This window comes from Salvelinus alpinus, chromosome 33 (assembly GCF_045679555.1).
Source record: "Salvelinus alpinus chromosome 33, SLU_Salpinus.1, whole genome shotgun sequence".
Lineage (NCBI taxonomy): Eukaryota > Metazoa > Chordata > Actinopteri > Salmoniformes > Salmonidae > Salvelinus > Salvelinus alpinus.
Genome location: NC_092118.1, coordinates 25,034,184 through 25,055,569, shown reverse-complemented (window position 1 = coordinate 25,055,569; position 21,386 = coordinate 25,034,184). Strand labels below are relative to the sequence as shown.

The 21,386-nt window shown below is 45.2% G+C and overlaps 1 protein-coding gene across 1 annotated transcript in view; it reads right to left on the bottom strand.

The window, feature by feature from the left end:
- The window catches only part of LOC139563265 (thrombospondin type-1 domain-containing protein 4-like), a 65,785-nt gene extending 49,979 nt beyond the window's left edge, over positions 1 to 15,806 (bottom strand). The window contains exons 1-7 of the mRNA XM_071381768.1: positions 15,529 to 15,806; positions 14,413 to 14,469; positions 14,127 to 14,196; positions 12,417 to 12,784; positions 10,718 to 11,792; positions 10,335 to 10,437; positions 9,185 to 9,321 (exon numbers count right to left, since the gene is read on the bottom strand). Coding sequence (XP_071237869.1) covers positions 9,185 to 9,321; positions 10,335 to 10,437; positions 10,718 to 11,792; positions 12,417 to 12,784; positions 14,127 to 14,196; positions 14,413 to 14,441 — 1,782 coding nt within the window. The 5' untranslated portion in view covers positions 14,442 to 14,469; positions 15,529 to 15,806. The remainder of the gene's footprint in view (positions 1 to 9,184; positions 9,322 to 10,334; positions 10,438 to 10,717; positions 11,793 to 12,416; positions 12,785 to 14,126; positions 14,197 to 14,412; positions 14,470 to 15,528) is intronic.
- Between the last annotated feature and the right edge of the window lie 5,580 nt (positions 15,807 to 21,386).

Here is a 21,386-nt window from a genome sequence, read left to right as displayed (position 1 = left end):
TACCACGGCTGCCCACAAGGTTGCTGAGGACCGAAGGCCTCCAGGATGGCGTCAGTTTCTTAAGGCCCTGGCAATCCTCAACATTCCCCTCTCGGGTGTACCCAACCATAAGCTTCGTCAACAGATTCAAGCTTTAAAACAAAAGCCTTCAACGAGATACAGCACCCCTAAAGATGACCCAACAACACCTCCACCCTATGAAAACGATGATGATAACTCATTTACTCCCCTGAACGTCTCAGGACCTTTTCCTAATCCCGATCTCTCGGGGTGGTTAGCCTTTTGAAAATGACTTTTGAATGACTATGATTAAATTCAATAAAAAAAAATATTTGAAAAAATAAGCATTTTAACATTTGTGACATTCTTGAAACATATGACGTGAGCATACGCCTTGATTACGCGTTCTTAAAGGACACACATTTGAACACTTTTGATATTTTCTAACAAAACAAGCTACAAGGTTATCATTACTTCTTAAATCATCCTTATAAAGAGACATTACATCTTCAAAAGAAACTCCCCGGGCTCTTTGGCACAGGTAAAATACACAGTGGTGACCGCATGTAGTGGAAAGGTTATCTTGCACTTGTTTGATGTTGTAGTAGATCTTTGAACCGTTTAGGGTCAAAAAATCTTTAATAGATTTAGGGAAATGGGAAAAACCGGGGGGAAAGCCATAGGAATCAAAAAAAGTTGAGATTTTTCTTCCACCTTCCTGTTCTAATGTCATAGCTAGCCAATGTTCACCCGGCATGTGTTTAGGATGGGTATTGACAATAAACATTGCAGGCCTCTCAGGCCATATCTCAATAGGTAATTCATCACAAGCCAACACTCCACAAAATTGTTTTCCAATCAAGCGGCTCATGAGCCCGTCCAACTCTTGGGTATTCATGTCTTTGTTCAAAGGTCCTTAATAATAATCCACTAAGACCTGTCTTCGGGCATTCACTTCCAAGATTGAATCAGAGCATGCGTAAACAATCATGCTAACTGTACAGGCTAAAGGTGTACGGAAACGCATTTCCAGCCTGAGGTTCCCTTGGGACACCACAGACAGATTTCCTGAGGTGTCATCATCAGGGGATAAATTGAAAGCATACAACGTGTAACCCTCTGCAAAATCATTTCTGTCAATAGGTAAAGAGAGATCTTTTAGATGTCGCCCTGTAGCCAGGAATAGATTGTAAAATTCTCGCACAGATATGTTGTTATTAAATTGTGGTTGGAAAGCCTTCGCCGGAACCTGACGTCCGTCCTGACAGAGCACTACATACTCTGCATTGAAGTGCTGAAAATTAAAGGGGTTTTTATCTAAACTGCCCGTATTAGAGGCGTGATCAACCAGACCTATAACCACATATCTAGGTAAAGGGCCTAGAAATAGGTTTTCTTGACTGCAGATTCTACTGCCCACAGGTATGCTAAAGGTTTTCATGGTAATTCTTTGGAGAGGGTAAAGGGCATTTCCTTTCATCAAAGCATGTGAGTGACCCAGGCGCACGGCCGGAGATACAGATACTTTTTTAATAAAAAGGGTTGCCCCCAACACTTTCAAACTAAAATCCCCGTCTTGGGGAGACATCAGGCAAAAATCATCCTTGGCCCTGGTTAATTTTAATCTTAAATCAACCGAATTTAAGAGTAACCGTTCTTGAAAGAAAATGTCAGAGTGTATAGGGCCTAGCAAATGAAACTCTCGAGATTCGGCGCAGTAGCGAGCTCGTGCCGCTAGTCCTTTGTTTGCACCAGTGGAAGGGTCTGTCGATTCCATAGAGGCTCCTGCAGTATCCTTGCTAAACAGCCCGGCGCTAAATTGGGTTTTGAGAGTGTCTTCGGAGTAGTTTAGTAAACACTCCATGATGGCTCTATAAGGGTATGTAGCGCTGCTTTGACTGATTAGGCGTTCACCCAAAGTCACATCAACTTGGGAGAAAATGGTGGCCAAGGGGTAATTAATGAGACTCACTTTGGCATCGCCTGCAATATTAGACCCATCTCTTTTGGTCACTTTTAGACGTAAATGCACCAAGGTGTTGTTGAGGTCCAGATAGTTGTCACCATGGCCTGGTATGAAAAATTCGATAGGCCCGTTATCGGTAATAGCAGAGAGAGGGGCTATCTCCACATAACTGGATCTATCTATTGAATGCTGCGTTAACGGTGCCGTGAAAAGATCGAGTTCTGTCTTTATAGCTTCAGAGGACATTCGATGTAAAAGAGCCATGTCACTTATTCTTTTAGAAAATACTTCCTAGTATTCTTTTAGCCTGTTTTGGTACAGACCTCCTCACTTTACCCCGTCTTTGACTTACTGAGGTTCTTTTAACAGTTAACCGCCGCTTTTTAGGTGCCGGCCTACGCCTTAAACCAGGGGGTCTCTTTTTTGGCCTTCGAGACAATATCATAAGCCCCGAGCCTTCTTGATGCTCCACCTCTGGTGACGCCCTTCGGGTCATAGCATTGGCTACAACCTCACTTACTATATTTTTAGCCGCTGATTTTAAATGTGGTTTGGCTATGCTGAAGCCTCTCTTCATAAACGGTAAAACCATCCTGAAGAGGTTACGGAATATACCTCCTATCCCCGAACCATACATTGTCGGCGCTCCATGATATCCTGGTAGTCCATTACCCACTTGATCCACATAGTATGAAACATAACGGTTAGGGTCGAGCTGATGGTGCTCCATAACTCTTTTATTTGTATTATGTTTATAAATATAATACAGCTATTATATATGTAGAGAGGTTTTGGTGGGTCTAAAGTGGAGTTTTACAATCGTTTTACCATAAGTAAATTCAATGTTTTCGTTCTGATCCGTTTTAAGCTCAACCAGAATGTTTTCAATATAGTTCTTGCTGACATGTACGTAGTGCGGCTTGTCATAATTGACAGTGACGATGTCCCCATCCTTGCCGTCTATATGAACTGTTCGCAGGAGGGGCACACAGCTGTCTCCGACCCTTTGATAGGTTATGATGTCGGTATAGACAAATATGTTGTAAAAGCCTGCATGTATATCCGCAGGGAATGGGAATAATTTATCGTTCACATACGTCCATTTATTGGGACCCATCCCCAACATGTAGGATAAATTACCGCTGGTCTTTATACCTCCGTTAGCAGGCCCTGAGATTTGTATCCTTTTATGGATTGGATTGTAGAATAGGAATATTTCCATCTTGTTCAGGGTTAGGTGTTCATTCAACTCTGAGACGATCCTGTCGACGGTTCTATAGAAACCTTTTTTAAGCTTAATAAGTTTCGCAGGTTCCGATAACCTTTTGCAATAAAAATCACGGTCCTTAGCTTTGATATTATACCAACTATGGGGGTATGTAATCTCGCTGAGACCTACTTCCCAAGCCTCTGATAACTCTATAGGCTTTGGAAAATTGGTTGTATACTTCGAACTCTGATTATTACGATATATCTGTGCCGACGCATTACTGGGGAGAGTCAGGTAGAAGCCGCTGTGTTCCATGATGCCCAACTGTGTACACGCGAATGATGCGCTAGTTATCATGACTAGGGGTTTAAATTAATCCCCGTTGCCTCCACCACATCCTGCTCCAATACCCAACTGTTGAACTTTTGAGGCCAGTTTTTCCAGCGGACCAGCAACCATTTTTTACCCTTTTCTCTCTTCTGATCTAGAATCTCCTCCACGTGAAAGACTTTGTCTTTACCCAACTGGACCTTCTGTAATTCCTTCTCATAAAAAGATCCCTCTATAAGATCCCCGTCATAATCTTTTAATTTGTAGACCGGCGGAATGCGTGGCAGACATTCGGTAACGGTAAACAACTCCGAGCTAAAGCCTTGTTCGTATTTTTTGTCGAAAACACCCCTCAACTTTGATATACGCACCAAGTCACCCACTAGGAATTTAAAAGTCATTTTTTTCTTACGGCGAAGTGGGAACAAACCATACATATTTTTAAAGACTTGAAAAGAGTTTTCCGAAGAGACCTCAGAGGGCTTCATACGTATAGTCTTATGGTAGCTGTGGTTGTACCCGTTTACTAAATCCTGAACTATGTCTGTATATCTGTTGGTGTTGTGAGCTGTAAAATATCGCCACATCCGCTCTTTCAAAGTCCTATTAAAGCGTTCCACAACCGAAGCTTTCAAATCAGAGCCTGTAGCAAAATGTACTATATTATACTTATTCATTAGCTTCTGAAATGTTTTATTAAAAAATTCTTTTCCGCCATCCGTCTGCACTTTCTTGGGTGCGCCTCCTGCCTTCAAGATCGATTCAAAGGCCCTGGTCACCTCTGCCCCGCTCTTATTTTTTAACACCCTTACATAGGCTAATTTAGAGAAAATATCTATAACCGTTAGCATGTAGCGATTTCCAACATTTTTATCGGCAAGGGACTGCATGTCACATAGATCCGCCTGAAATTGGGATAATGGATGCGTAGAAAAAACTCTATTTCTTGGAAATTGTTTTCTTACAGGTTTATGTAGAGTGTAGGCATCTTGCTCTGATAACCATTCATTCACTTTAGCATCGCTTAACAGACTACCTGTTTCTTCGACTATAGCTCTCTGTAAACGCTCTTTACCCCCATAAGACCCGGGGTTAGCGGGATTATAATATATGTTTTTCAACAGCTGCTCAGCCATCCTTCTTGCCTCTCTGAGGTACAATAACTGTAATGAGCCACTTTCATATAACGACAACATTTCAGTTTGTGAATTTTTATTTTAAGAATGCAACAATTATTACGTATACAGACAATTCAGGATTTGTTGCAAGATACAAGTCCCCGTTTTCTCAACAATCACAGCATGCAACACCCTGTATATATTGTTTAGATTTACAGGTTTGTTTCGCTGAATTTTTAAAACACACACGTCTGATATATAAGTATATAAACAACAAATATGATACACATTCACATTAAAGGGTGGTTCAAACAAATAATGTAAAATCTTAGCCAAAGTTATTTCTAGTTCTTCAGAATCCTCAACAAGCCTTGATACCATATGTGACCATTGTAAACTCTCGCCCGTATGTCGGACATGTTTCATGATTTGCTCCATTTTTAACACACGCTCTACAATAACCCCTGTATTGTGGGTCGTGTAGAACTTTACATTGTTCACTTTATTTTCAATAATCTGATGCATAACATTTGTAAGGTCTCTCAAAAGAAAAAAGGTATTTATTCGCTCAAACATCGTAGACACATAGTTACCCATAGCTCTAAATAAACAAAATGTCACTCGGTCTCTTGGGATTTATTGAGCCAGAAAAGCATCACATCAGCCACCACAGCTTCCCTGTATTTGTTGTCGTCCACCAGGGTGTGTCGGATTTCTTTGAGTTTCTCATGGATGAAGATGGCCTCCTTCAGTTCATGTAGGAAGGCTTCGGTTACCCCGTAAACTCTAGGGATAGACGGCACAAGACCCATAGACTCCAGGGCGATGACCAGCGCTGGTATAAAACGGCAGGACCACAGTCTTTTCACCAGCTCCTCAAAATGATTGAAAAAGTAGTATCTAGGAGGGTCGTAGAGGCAAGGATGACGACGCTGGCTGGGATGATTGATCTCACAGCCGATGCATTTTTCTCGTATATATTCGCCAATCACCACGTTTAAAAGTGTAGCTACAGAGGCCTTGATTGTATCCACAAAAATAGTACTGGCCACCCCATCAAACACATCCTCAGGCTGGGTAAATGTCGGGGGTGTCACGGGTCTTGCCAGGGGTGCGTAGAGTGTAGGGCTTCGTGGCATAGAGTCTTTAGTGTCGGGCCCCCATGACGTAGTGGCTTCCTCGTAGATGGTCTGGAGATCCATGGTGTATGCTGAAATGAAGAACTGGCTGCTTTTTTCTTTTTATTGTAGAACAAGGCCATTGGGTATCTGGGGGGGCGGGGTTAAAGCATCCGCTTACTTAGTTTTCTTCTGACGCTGTATCTTCTTGAGGCTCTTTTGCATCGTAATCTTTACGATTCGTATATATTATGCACTTCTTTAAATGAACAAGGCTCTGACGCTGTTGGCTCTGTACAAAGAGAGCATCCAACGGTTGCAACATTTTCAATTCCATTACATCCCAACTCTTGAAAGGAATAACCAGACGCAGTCGGGTATCCCCAGTCAGGCCACCACCCCTAAGGTTGTGGTTTCGGATTGCCTCGGTGCCGATATAGAACTCGACAGCGCCGCACGGTCGGCCATTCTGTCTTTGTATTTTCACCCTGTGAAATATTTGTCCTGAGGAGTCTGGGGTACCTTCCCAACGGGTCTCGTGGCCCGTGAACACAGTATACCCCTTGGTGATAAGGCTCAGTTCAGGACACACAACCTTGCGAAAAACCGACCAGTCTTCAACACCATATTCCAAGCCTACAGTCTGTTCTGTATATTCTTCTCCTTCATCTACCGTATAGAGGGTCACTCTACAGGCCAGGTAATCAAACCGATACCCCCACTGCTGGCCATTAGACATCAACACTTGATCTGTCAGAGCATTTGCTGGCGGTATTTGGGTTCTATACACATTTAAAAAACGTTTTTTTGGCGCATCATATATTGCTGGTTGATACTTTGCCCTTGCTCTATGGGCAACCCGAGGGCCTGCTTCAGTTGTTACCGTCATCACTTCTTTGGTACCGATCCCAAATTCCATGGTTATTCTTAAGATCTTGTGCACTCTTAAACAGGAATTGTTCAGCGGCTTTATAAGGGGCATTAACCAACCCAAACCGTGAGAAACAGTAACAGGTTGACCTGACACATGGTCACTTACTCAACCCCACCAACCCCCCTGGGCATGCACCCTTCTACATGACATAGGGTCATAAATCATTACATAGGGTCATAAATCAGGCTTGGGTCATCAATCATTAACGGCCTGTCAAATGGACCCTTACTCACCCCATAGCCCCCACCTAACCAGGCTTGCCTGACCAGAAGACATGCACACGTCATCACTACATAGGGTTCACATAGAGTTCACATAGAGTTCACATAGGGTCATCAATCAAAATTTTGACACGTCACATCTACTTTAATCTCTCTGTAGGGGATCAATATTTATTTATTCAACCTGTATTTAGCCAGGTAAATCATTGAGAACAAATTATCTACTGCAATAATACAGGGATTGTCACTGAGCCTAATTTAGGTCAAACCTGTCTGTGTCTACAGTGTGTATTTAGGACTGTAGCGCTATAGGGGTATGAGTGGGCAGGATGCCAAGCTCTCCAGGATCTGCAGTGGGAAACTCTACTTATCTATTGGTGTGTGTGGTACACATAAATAAACACACATACTCCTGCATTACTCGCTCCAGCACAACCTCTCATCACACTTGAAAATCACCCCCATCCGCACACACTCACACACTCCCTGAGCTTATAAAACACAGCAACACAGAGTTCAGCACACAGTGCAGGACAGGTCTGCTTCCTGTAGAGCAGGACCACAGGAAACAGACAAGGCAGAAACAGACCTGAGCTCTACTCTATGCAACATATCTATAGGCTAAATCTGATTGAGCTCAAAGAGAATGCAGCCATAAGCCTCTGCAGACACCTTGCGAAATAACAAAGTCAAAGTTTAACCATACAAAGTAAAGAGATGCCTGCTGCAAACTGACTCCAGCTCCACACAGAGGGCAGAATAAACAGAGCCTTTGGTTACAGCTACAGTAGGAGATGTGATTTTATTGTACGCAAGCAAAAAGGGCCAAGGCAGGAAAAGCAGATGTTTCTGTGTCTATGTCATCAGTCTACTTTGGTCTCCTCAATATAATTTATGACAGCATCTCACTGCTACTATGGGATGTGCCCTGACCTGCTGAATATATTCCCTAGGTGAGTATACACCGAAATCAGGCCTCAATACGTTCCCTAGTAGGGAGAGAGAGAGAGTACAGAATGGTACCTGGTTGGTTTAGCTCACAATGTGTAGCAGATGGCGAAGTTACTGTCGGAAATGCTAAAGCACTGTCGGAAATGCCTAGGCTTGGTGTTGGCGTCGGTTCAAATCCAGGGTCCGCCTTGGACAGAGATGGACCGTGTTATACACAAGTAAACCTACTGGACAACTGCAGGGTATTAGAGACAGAGAGCCAAAAAGGACCCAAACACATAGAGTAGAGTACAGTACACACTGCAGTTCATACCACACCCACAGACCACAGCAGTATAAGCTACAGTACAGTAGAGTAGAGTACAGTACAGTGCACACTGCAGTCCATACCACACCCGCATACCACAGACCAGCTGCATGAATACAGAGTGAGATCCGACCACGGCCACATAAAAGCAGACCACTCCCTCCATGGGGTCAGCTAGTCACCACACTGCCCAGAGATCTATCGGCTGGAGGGCTGAAGGTCTGGTGAAAACGCTGGCCCCTGTGATAAATCACAATTTCACTGGTATTAAAAGTGGAAATTACTAAAAGCTAATATGAGATCAGAGGGACTCTTTATCTTGATTAAATCTTAATATAGTAAAGATCTCCATGGGGGGGAAATGTGCTTGAGAGCGCAGCAAATTGAGTTGAAGGGAGACTCAGAGGCAAGCACGAGTTCCTAGAGCGCAACTTGGAAAGGGTTCACTCAGAATTATGGCTTAAAATCATATTGGAAAAACATCTCTAAGAGTTCAATCCTGATGAAATAACAGGTAAAACGTATCCAGCTGCACACTGGACACAGTCAGTCAATAGCACAGGTTTACACAGGGACTGTTGTCTTTCCAAGTTCTGGCCACAGGTGTGTTTCAGAGATGCATATAAAAAATCAAGTCAAAGGAACAAATATGTCCATCATGATCCTTCATTGAGATCCCAGATCCTGGACACCCAGTCAACCCAAGCTGACCTCTGTTTCACTCCTTATGGGCAGATAACAGTGTTATACTCTGCTGCCCTCTGCTGGTTATGTATAATTGATTAAATGTCTTTAATAAAATGTACTGTATCTTGCATTTGGATGCAGTTGATCTTGAGAACTCTTTTGGGACCGTGTTTTCTCGTGTTTGAAGGTTTTGTGGAATGATGTCAACATTTCATCTCAATGAATTATGCTTTTCTTTCCTCTGATTCCATCCATCCTGTCACTGTTCTGTTCTATTCTGAGTGGTTTGGCAGGAGTCCACAGGCCTGGCCAGGCCACTGGTAAATGAGTTAAGTGTCCTACCTGACACCTCCCTGCCACACAGATGAAAGTCTCGTTCTGGCCGCACGGCGTCCCATCGATGACCCTATCCGACTGACGCACGTAGAAGCGGAAACCGATCGCACGACAGTTGAGCTCACAACGCTGGTCGCCTGAAACTGTGACAGAGGAGACACAGAAATGAATGATTTGATATGATTTATGAGTACAAAACATTATCTCTCTCTGGTAGGGTGCCTGGCAGGGCTGTAAATGTACATTGTTCAATGTAGGTGGACAAGCTGGGTAGACTGCTGCATTAGAATTGTGATGTAGTGCAGTAAAGAGTTGTTTTCTTCCATTGAGCCATGCTGCCATCTAGCAACTGATGCGAGGAGTGGACTAAATCATGGCACGTCCTCACAATTATCCTGTGATTACAAGTGATGAGTAAATCAATGTTTGCAGTGTTCCTTCTACAGTAATGCTGTGTGGTGAAAGGTAATGTCAAGCAACAACGAGGGATTCAAGGAAAGCTAACCAAATTCTTAATAAATCCAAGGGATCAAGGGAAGTTAACAGGTTATTTGCTCCTCTCTGGTGATCCATTAGTGGTAATTAGAATCACAGATCTCTGGGTGGTGTCTCTTGTGTGGGAGGGAGGCAGATGCCCTCCAGGCCTGGAAACCACTGGGAGTTGGCAGGCAGTGGGGTGAATGTAACGTCAGGTTTGTAATCCACCTGCACTTGGACTTCACTCAGATGTTTTGTCCATTAGCTCACGAGGTTACAAGGACAGCTATTGCTAAAAGTGTTGTAATTGCATGTTCATGTGTTTGAGAAAGGTATCAAGCAAACTTGACTTGTCCTCATCAACTAAAGTGAAGTTATTTGAGCTTTAATCTAGTCATACGTCTGCAGTAAATGCCATTCACTCCAACAGAGAGAAGAAAAACACAACATGTTAATCAGTATCCTAAAAGTAATTGTCTATCCTTGAGGTGTTTTGACTGTTGCTTGGATACTTAAGACACCTAGATCTCCAAACAGCTAAACAACATCTGGCAGCTCAGGACATTCATCAAAATGGCCGAGACAGGTGACATACTTTGGCGCTTACATCACCTCACACCTTGGATAATATTGTCTAACACCACGGTAATATGAAAAACATGACGAGACCCACCCATACCTTCATTGAAAGGCTCCCACTCGTACAGTCGACCCATGAAGGGATAGCTGTTGTAGGAAGAACACTGCACCGCTCTGATGTGTCTACTGGCTGGAGGACAGGCCTGAACAGACATATAGACAGATAGAGAGTGAATATGTGTCCCCCGGCCTACTATGTCCAGAAATGGCCACATTCTCCCCCAAGGTAAATTCCAGTCTTTACAATCGCTGCCTAGCAAAGTTAACCATCGTAAAATCTCCACTATATCTGTCTTGTCAGACCTCATCTTCCTTAATAATCTCCATGTTTTACCCTTCGTGATTGATTTAGCTGTTTAGCTGTGGGTTACAGTGAGGGATTAATTCATAAATGATCATAAGTGATGGCTGAACCGTTCTTACGTTGTTGTTGCAAATCTTGTACTGGTTGTGCTCTCCCACACAGGAGGAGGTGGGCAGTGGGTTGTAGGGCCGTCCAAAGGGTTGCTGAGCTGCTGAGGCCTGGCTGGATGAGTGCTGCTGCTCCTGCCTAGGTTGGTGCCCCTGGCTGGACTGGTAGAGTGAGGAGGACCAGGGTGGGCTAGACCTGTGCTGGGGGGCTGGGTTAGGGTTAGAGTTAGGGTTAGCCCTGGGCTGGGAGGCTGGATTATGGTTAGCCCTGGGAGGGGAGGCTGGGTTAGGGTTAGACCTGGGCTGGGAGGCTGGGTTAGGGTTAGAGTTAGAGTTATGGTTAGCCCTGGGAGGGGAGGCTGGGTTAGGGTTAGAGTTAGAGTTAGGGTTAGCCCTGGGCTGGGAGGCTGGTTTAGTGTTAGAGTTAGGGTTAGCCCTGGGCTGGGAGGCTGGATTATGGTTAGCCCTGGGAGGGGAGGCTGGGTTAGGGTTAGACCTGGGCTGGGAGGCTGGGTTAGGGTTAGAGTTAGAGTTATGGTTAGCCCTGGGAGGGGAGGCTGGGTTAGGGTTAGGGTTAGAGTTAGAGTTAGAGTTAGGGTTAGCCCTGGGCTGGGAGGCTGGGTTAGGGTTAGCCCTGGGAGGGGAGGCTGGGTTAGGGTTAGAGTTAGAGTTATGGTTAGCCCTGGGAGGGGAGGCTGGGTTAGGGTTAGGGTTAGAGTTAGAGTTAGAGTTAGGGTTAGGGTTAGCCCTGGGCTGGGAGGCTGGGTTAGGGTTAGAGTTAGCCCTGGGAGGGGAGGCTGGGTTAGGGTTAGACCTGGGTTGGGGGGCTGGGGGCTGGTGATGGACTGGGCTGTAGCTGTGGAGATGGGGGTTGTTGTAGGGCGGACGGTAGGGGTTTGGCCTGTGGCCTCCGTGCCTGGTGGCTGACGGGCTAGGGTCAGAGAGCGAGGAGCGTCTCTGTCTGTGGGAGCGACCAGCCCCTGTCTCTATCCCAGACGTCTGGCCTGTGTCTGTCTGGAGAGACACAACGTAAGGCCTCCTCCCATAGCCATACTTCCCTGGAATGATGGGACTGTCACTGCCCCTCCTGAAAACACACACACACACACACACACACACACACACACACACACACACACACACACACACACACACACACACACACACACACACACACACACACACACACACACACACACACACACACACACACACACGGGTAAAAACAATTGTCTGTGCTAAATAGCCTCCACTTACGGCACTTGTTTACATTCAAAATGTGTTGACTGGACTATCAAAGACTGTCAAACAAAATGTCAAAGATACACATCACAGGTGCAAATTACTTCTGAGAAGCGGATGGATATTAGTGTCAGCAAACAAGCGCCGAGCGGAGAGCGCTTTTGTCTGGAGACTTGGATTCCTACGTCAACAACCCCCCATTACTCAACTGTCAGCTCTATTTATTTAAAAGCTTTTTAACTCGAGCTCACAGGAAGGAGGCCACAAACCCGCCAAGCACAAGCCGAGCCATTGACTCCATCCATAAAAGAATAGCTTTACACTGGAGGTGAGTCCAATGGACCATGGGGTGAGCTGGAGCTCCAAAGAGACACTTTTAGACTGGGCTGCTCAGCATGCAGGACATTAAACACAGGTCAGACTGAAAGACAGACAGGCCCTTGTCTGTATGGTGTGATAGATACTGTACCTGCGTCCAGCATTGGCCTCTCTGTCTCTCTGCTGGTCCCTCAGCTCCCCTCGGCTGGCCAAGCTGGTGTTGCTGTTGGAGGGTGGGGGTCTCCCAGGGTTGGTGCGGTGCAGCGGGACAGTGGGTCTTAGGGCAGACACTACATGGCCTGGGTTCTGGTTGAGGTGGTGGCCATCCGGCCTGGAGGGGTAGGCAACAGCACCCATAGAGGGGGTGTGGGAGGGTAGGCAGGGTCGGTTCTGTTCCTGAACCCCTCCCCCACAGGAGCGGGAGCAGGAGGACCAAGGCCCCCAGGAGCCCCAGGAGCCTGGGGCCCCACCCTGCACTCCTCCAGCCTCCTGCTGCTGGGGGTCTGCCCTTTGAGGAACCTGCAGTAACATCCTGAGTTAAAGCCCTACACCACCCACAGCATGGATAACATGAAACAGACACCACTTGAGAGCAGAGTAGAGAAGAAAAAGAATAACATCATTATTCATGAAAGACTTGAAGTCAATGAGACAATGACCTCATGTTATCAACAACGGTTTTCTCTCTCCCTCGCTGTGTATGCGATGAGCTTCTGTTCATGTCGGATAAAGCCCAGATTTGTCTGATTAGAGGTTGTCTGCTACTCTCCCATCCCCTACTGACTACCTGCATATCCCTCTGTTGACTCTAGCCCTCTGTGTAACGCTGCCAGAGACGTATTAGCGCCTTAGTGGCTATCACTGCACTCTCTGTCTCAGGACCCTGCGCCAGCCAACCCTGCCCTGCGCCAGCCAGCTTTGCCTGAGGAGCCGCAAAGAAGGAAATCCAGCTCTTTAAGAGCCACTTTGTCTACATTCATCCTGTCCTCTGTGAGCTTACACATGCACATGGTAAAGGCTTAGCCTCCCATTGGCGTTGAGAAGACTGTAAGAGAATACCCAAACGGTAGGGATAGTAGGGAGAGTTGGCAGATAGCTATCCTTCTGTCTGTCACCGACATGGGGCTATTCAGAGATCACTCAGACCATGGCCCCCTCCTCGCTGCAGCCTTTGTAACTCTACTCCACTGTCATCTCCAGGGTCAGCCATGGGTCAAACAGCTGGACTCCTGGAAATGCAAAGGGCCAACAGAGACAAACTCTCTCCCAGAGAGGAATGCCCCGTCAGACAGTTAGCCTGTCCATCAACACTCTCCACAAAGTACAGTTATAAATATTGATCCTCTCTCTCTCTCTCTCTACAAGGGGATGTATTGCTGACTGCTGGCATGAACAGATTTACACCCGGATCGGATTCCCCTGGGGGGGGCATCCTTCCTCAATAACTGATTGCATGTTTACATGGGCCGAGATAGACTAGTGTTGTATTTAATGGCTTTGTGGTTGAACAATATCATCACGGCAGCAGACACTATAAACTTCCCCTGTACAGTTGAAAGGATATGCATCCTCTGTGAACTGGAGGGTGCTAATTGGCTAGGGTTACGATCGGAAGACAAGATCATGCCTTCTTTGGCAGTTCAGATTCCGTGATTCTGTGCCAACTGGCGTGAGATGATGATAAAGGCGAGTGATAAATTGATTCTCAGGCTGCAAACACACGAGTGAGGTCTATCAACCTGGGCTTGGGGATGTCAAACAGACCACACACGTTAAAACACAGATATCGTGCCCTCCACTCAGCACAACCCCCTCCCTGCTCCCCTTCTCCCCTCTGCTGGCCCCCAGCCACTCTACTGACCTTCCTGTGGTCTGTAGTGAGCTGGCAATCCAGGGGATATGTCTTGAGCAGCAGCAGAAGCATAGAAACTCTGTGTGTGACAGATAGCATACTCAGCTATAATACATTTAACAGCTTTTTTACAAAGAAAAAGTATTATAATCTAAAATTGGAGACAATTAAAACAAAATTATTAAATTGAGTCATGCATAGTGCATGATCAGCAGCTGCAGTGTGATACAACATGTTTAAGATGAGTCTGTTCAGTGTATACCAGAGTGATTGTAAGTGACAAGCGATATCTCACCTCAGAATCCAGATACAAAGTTCCCTCATATCTCCTAGATTTTGAGGGCTACAGTACCTAAAAAATGATATGTTGTATTTGCAGACATAATGACATTAATAACACAGCAATAAAGCAGTAATATCATATTTAATACAACACTTCTCCTCAAGACCACATGCGGTGTCAGGTCTGCTCTTTAATGTCTCAGTTTGTCTGAAGGTCCTGACCATAGACTCAGGGGAACATGGCTTCTGCCCACTTGACCATGTGTGTTGACCCTTGACCCTTGCCCTGGTCCTAATGAGTGGCCACCCACTGAAACAGGACTCCATTTTCAAATGGCTGGACTGCAGTGACACTTTTATCACTGTGCTTGTAGTAAAAACTAATCTGTGATGTATCTCTCAAAATAAACCACACTTGGTATGATGAATGTGGGGGTTTAAAGATCACTTCAACTTAAACATAAACCTGTCTGTTTTGTTTGTCTCACACTGGTGCAATTCCATCCATGTGAGGTTTGGAAAGTTCCATTGTCATTAAATAAATAATATTCATAATATTTATTTACTTTATTTTCACAATAGCCTAGAATTTAATTTATCCAAAAACATGTAGGCTATGCCTATTACTTAAAACGTCTTTAAAACGTATTATGAGGCTGGGCTATTACAAATATTATTTAGTTATGGTAAACAACATCACAATTGCAGGCTAGTATATATATGTGCTATCAACAAATAGAAAGCTGGCTGCACCCTGCGCAAAAAGATCGACATTCTGTCAAAACCGACAGGGACGGGACAGGAGGCTCTCGTTCAGGCTGAGGGATTTTGATTTAAAGTGTGAGCGCGCAGTAGCGAGCCATTAAATTACACTTTCAAAATCTGAAATCCTTAGCGATTTATGAGAAACATAACATGTAGGCTACCATTTGAATTTTCTTTGAAAGAAATTAGTCGACAAACAAAAACATTATAAGCATAATTATGGATAAATTACTAAAATGTTAATAATTTAATCAATTGCATTATAATGTTTCCTAATGTATTATATTATTACGATTAGGCTATTATGATTATTATTAGGCCTATATTATTACACTTTCATAAAACGTAAATGGTCTGTTCCTACCTTGGATAACTGTGCTTGTGTTTTCTACCTTGTTGCTTTCTCCAGTGCAGTATTGCTGCTTCTCAATGGTAAATTGTGGTGCCAGCTATCCTCATAATCCAAACTATCGACAGAGTTCAATCCAGGTGTAAAGAAGTTACTACCACCGAATCAGTTAATCCATTTTAAAACCGCTCCAAATATCCAAACGTTCTGTAAACGTGCACTGGTCAACATGACATTATTCCGTTAATTTTCACTCTCTCGCTCGCTCTCTCTCTCTCTCTCTCTCACGCACGCTCTCTCTATCCCTGGTGTCCTGAAACACAATTCTACTCAGAGAGAGAATGACAGTCATGGGAACGACAGAGAAGAAAACAACTTGTTGCGCCCCCTGCTGCCTCTCTCACTCTCTCTACTGTATAAACTGAGTGTACAAAACACCCCGCCTCGGTTCGTTGGGGCATGGACTCTACAAGGTGTTGAAGGCTTTCCACAGGGATGCTGGCCCATGTTGACTCCAATGCTTCCCACAGTTGTGTCAAGTTGGCTGGATGTCATTTGGGTGGTGGGCCATTCTTGATACATGTGGGAAACTGTTGAGCATGAAAAACCCAGCAGCATTGCAGTTCTTGACACAAAACAGTGCTCCTGACACCTACTACCATACCCCATTCAAAGGCACTTAAATATTTTGTCTTGCCCATTCACCCTCTGAATGGCACACATACATAATCCATGTCTCAATTGTCTCAAGGCTTAAAAATCCTTCTTTAACCTGTCTCCTCCCCTTCATCTACACTGATTAAAGTGGATTTAACAAGTGATCACCTGGATTCACCTGGTCAGTCTATGTCATGGAAATAGCAAGTGCCCTTAATGTTTTGTACACTAAGTGTATATATTTTTCTAAAGGTTTTATTAACTCAGAAATATGTCCTAGTTCCTAAGGTTTGTCAGACTTTCATCATCATCTATAAGATATGTTCTCCTCCTCCGGTATAGTCTCTGAGACTCTTTCTCTCCTGGGTGGCCACTACCATCCTCTCACTGCTGAAATATGGACCATGACAATTCTCCATGACTACAGAGCCCAGAGTGTAGAGACCAGACTAGGTAAGGGCTATCACTGTCATTACTGCAAGTGCCATAGGCTTGACAACTGCAATCAATTAATTGGTACACAGGATAATAACTTGTCACCCTTTAAGCCAACACAAAGGTCAAAGTTATCCAACTGTCTGTCACGACTTCCACCGAAGTCGGTCCCTCTCCTTGTTCTGGCGGTGTTCGGCGGTCACCGACCTTCTAGCCATCACTGATCAATTTTTCATTTTCCATTGGTTTTGTCTTGTCTTCCATCACACCTGGTTCCAATCCCATCAATTACATGTTGTGTATTTAACCCTCTGTTTCCCCTCATGTCCTTGTCGGTGATTGTTTGTTGTATGTATTGGTGCTATTATTATTCTGGTGTGTGACGGGTTTTGTACCCACTTTCCTTATTTTTGTATATGTTGGATTTCGGAGTTTGTGAGCACCTATTAAACGACTCCATTTATACCAAGTTCGTTCTCCTGCGCCTGACTTCCCTGCCACCAGCACGCACCCTTTACACTGTCCCACTCAGTCATTTGCTGAAAGACCAAATACAATGTAAAGGGTCAGGGTAAAAAGACCAGGGATAGTATGTCAAAAAATGTTAGTACTGTAGAGTTTAGGTTCAGAGTAATAATACAGTGCCTTGCAAAAGTATTCATCCCCTTTGGCGTTTTTCCTATTTTGTAACATTACAACCTGTAATTTGAATGGAATTTTATTTGGATTTCATTTAATGGACATACACAAAATAGTCAAAATTGGTGAAGTGAAATGAGAAAAATAACTTGTTTCAAAAAATTCTAAAATATAGAAAACGGAAAAGTGGTGCATGCATATGTATTCACCCCCTTTGCTATGAAGCCCCTAAATAAGATATGGTGCAACCAATTACCTTCAAAGTCACATAATTAGTTAAATAAAGTCCACCTGTGTGCATTCTAAGTGTCACATGATCTCAGTATATATATACCTGTTCTGAAAGGCCCCAGAGTCTGCAACACCACTAAGCAAGCGGCACCACCAAGCAAGCTGCACCATGAAGACCAAGGAGCTCTCCAAACAGGTCAGGGACAAAGTTGTGGAGAAGTACAGATCAAGGTTGGGTTATAAAAAAATATCAGAAACTTTGAACATCCCACGGAGTACCATTAAATTCATTATTAAAAGATGGAGAGAATATGAAAAGAAGAACCACAACAAACTTGCCAAGAGACGGCCGCCAACCAAAACTCACGGACCTGGCAAGGAGGGCATTAATCAGAGAGGCAACAAAGAGACCCAAGATAACACTGAAGGAGCTGCAAAGCTCCACAGCGGAGATTGGAGTATCTGTCCGTAGGACCACTTTAAGCCGTATACTCCACAGAGCTGGGCTTTACGGAAGAGCGGACAGAAAAAAGTCATTGCTTAAAGAAAAAAATAAGAAAAAAAGTTTGGTGTTCGCCAAAAGGCATGTGGAAGACTCCCCAAACATATGGAAGAATGTACTCTGGTCAGATGAGACTAAAATGTTGCTTTTTGGCAACCAAGGAAAATGCTATGTCTGGCTCAAACCCAACACCTCATCACCCCTAGAACACCATCCCCACAGTGAAGCATGCTGGTGGCAGCATCATGCTGTGGGGATGTTTTTCCATCGGCAGGAACTGGGAAACTGGTCAGAATTGAAGAAATTATGGATGGCGCAAAATACAGGGAAATTCTTGAGGAAAACCTGTCACGTTCTGACCTTAGTTCCTTTTTTATGTCTTTATTTTAGTTTGGTCAGGGCGTGAGTTGGGGTGGGCATTCTATGTTGTTTTTCTATGTTTTGTTCTGTATGTTATATTTCTATGTGTTTGGCCTAGTATGGTTCTCAATCAGAGGCAGGTGTCGATCGTTGTCTCTGATTGAGAATCATACTTAGGTAGCCTGTTTTCCCATTATGGGTTGTGGGTAGTTATTTTCCGTTTCAGTGTTTGCACCATACGGGACTGTGTTGGTTTTCATTTATTCTCTTGTTCATTTTGTATTCATTCTCGATTAAACGATATTATGGATACGTACCACGCTGCATTTTGGTCCTCCTCTACTTCCACCAACGAAAGCCGTTACAAAACCTGTTTCAGTCTTCCAGAGATTTGAGACTGGGACGGAGGTTCCCCTTCCAGCAGGACAATGACCCTAAGCATACTGCTAAAGCAACATTCGAGTGGTTTAAGGGGAAACATTTAAATGTCTTGGAATGGCCTAGTCAAAGCACAGTTCTCAATCCAATTGAGAATCTGTGGTATGACTTGAAGATTGCTGTACACCTGTGGAACCCATCCAATTTGAAGGAGCTGGAGAAGTTTTGCCTTGAAGAATGGGCAAAAATCCCAGTGGCTAGATGTGCCAAACTTATAGAGACATACCCCAAGAGACTTGCAGCTGTAATTGCTGCAAAAGGTGGCTCTACAAAGTATTGACTTTGGGGGGTGAATTGTTATGCACGCTAAAATTGTCTTTTTTTGGTCTTATTTCTTGTTTGTTTCACATAAATAAAAAAAATTGCATCTTCAAAGTGTTAGGCATGTTGTGTAAATCAAATTTTAATTCCAGGTTGTAAGGCAACAAAATAGGAAAAATGCCAAGGGGGATGAATAATTTCACAAGCCACTGTAGCTTGATCCTAACTAAGACCATTGGATTCTACTTGGTGGGCTGTGTGTGTGTGTGTGTGTGTGTGTGTGTGTGTGTGTGTGTGTGTGTGTGTGTGTGTGTGTGTGTGTGTGTGTGTGTGTGTGTGTGTGTGTGTGTGTGTGTGTGTGTGTGTGTGTGTGTGTGTGTGTGTGTGTGTGTGTGTGTGTACTGAAAGTCTCACTATGTAAAATGGCCTGTTTCTTGCTCTATCAAGTAAATAAAATATACTGTACATGGCCTTGTTCTTCTTGGCTTGCAGAGTTGCCTAATTTGAGTGGATGAATTAAGGTCGTTCTTGGTTGAGCATGCATCCTAAGCTCCATCGTTTTCTTACTGGCTTTCCTTGTATAATATATATACTGTGTTACATATGTGTCTCATCATGGCCTTTGTGTCCAAAGGTGCCGGCTATCATAATGGCTTTATTCAATGGTGGGACCATGTTGATGCTGGCTGTGAATTTGCCTCTAACCCCTATGTTTCCAAACCATGGTCACGGGTGACCGCACCCAATTATAGCAACTTAATGAACTACTGTTCCGGTTGACCCATTCAAACTATACAAGGAAACGCGTTCGAAAGGAGAGCTGTTCTACCCTGTCATCGGACAAAAATGTGAATCCCCTGCCATCAGACGCACAACACAGTCAGCCCTGTAACTAACAATAAACGATGTGCTAAGCTCATTCCAGGACGAGGAAAAAGTAATACTCTGTCCTATGAAGTGGAACTAAGTGAAATCCATGTGTCCAGATAATACATTATGAGGAGGTGGTGTCTCAGTGGGATGGCTTTACGAGCAGAAACAATAGAACGCACTTAAAAGCTAACTCCTCAGACTCTCAATCCGTCCTTTGCTTGAGAAGTAAAACAGTTTTGTATGGGATACTTCTGGTCCATTCACCCATACACAAACACATTGCTATCTTAACTGGTATCAAATGTCTCTATTTGCTTTATGATACCTGTACACCACAGTACAGATACATATTTTGATATAGATGAGTGAACTGATAGCAGAGGTATCTCAGGTCAAGGCGTGACAGTACCCCCCCCCCCCCCCCCCCAAAGGTGCGGACTCCCGGCCGCAAACCTGAACCTATAGAGGAGGGTCCGGGTGGGCATCTACCCTCGGTGGCGGCTCCGGTTCTGGACGCAGCCCCCCCCTCTTTACGCTGATCCCTCCGCCTTTGTAGAACCGGACCGTGGATCATCGCCGGAGGCTCTGGACTGCGGATCATCGCCGGAGGCTCTGGACTGCGGATCATCGCCGGAGGCCCCGGACTGGGAACCATCGCTGGAGGCTCCGGACTGTGGATCGTCGCTAGAAGCTCCGGACTGGGGATCGTCGCTGGAGCCTCCGGACTGGGGATCGTCGCTGGAGGTTCCGAACTGTGGCCCGTCGTTGGAGGTTCCGAACTGTGGCCCGTCGTTGGAGGTTCCAGACTATGGCCCGTCGTTGGAGGTTCCGGACTGTGGCCCGTCGCCGGAAGCTCTGGACTGGGTACTGTCGCCCGGAAGCTCTGGACTGGGAACTGTCGCCGGAAGCTCTGGACTGTGGAAGCGCACTGGAAGCCTGATGCGTGGTGCCGGAACTGGTGGTACCGGGCTGAGGACACGCACCTCAGGGCGAGTGCGGGGAAGAGGCACAGGATGCACTGGACTGTGGAGGCGCACTGGAGGCCTGATGTGTGGTGCCGGAACTGGTGGTACCGGGCTGAGGACACGCACCTCAGGGCGAGTGCGGGGAAGAGGCACAGGCCGTACTGGACTGTGGAGGCGCACTGGAGATCTGGAGCGTAGAGCTGGCACAATGCGTCCTGGCTGGATGCTCACTTGAGCCCGGCAAGTGCGGGGCGCTAGCACAGGACGCACTGGGCTGTGCAGATGCACCGGAGACACAGTACGCAGAGCCGGCGCAGGATATCCTGGTCCAAGGAGGTGTACTGGAGACCAGGAGCGCTGAGCCGGCACCATCCATCCTGGCTGGATGCCCATTCTAGCCCGGCAAATGCGAGGAGCTGGAATAGAGCGCACCGGGCTATGAAAGCGAACTGGAGACACCGTGCGCATCTCTGCATAACACGGTGCCTGACCAGTTACACACTCCCCACGGT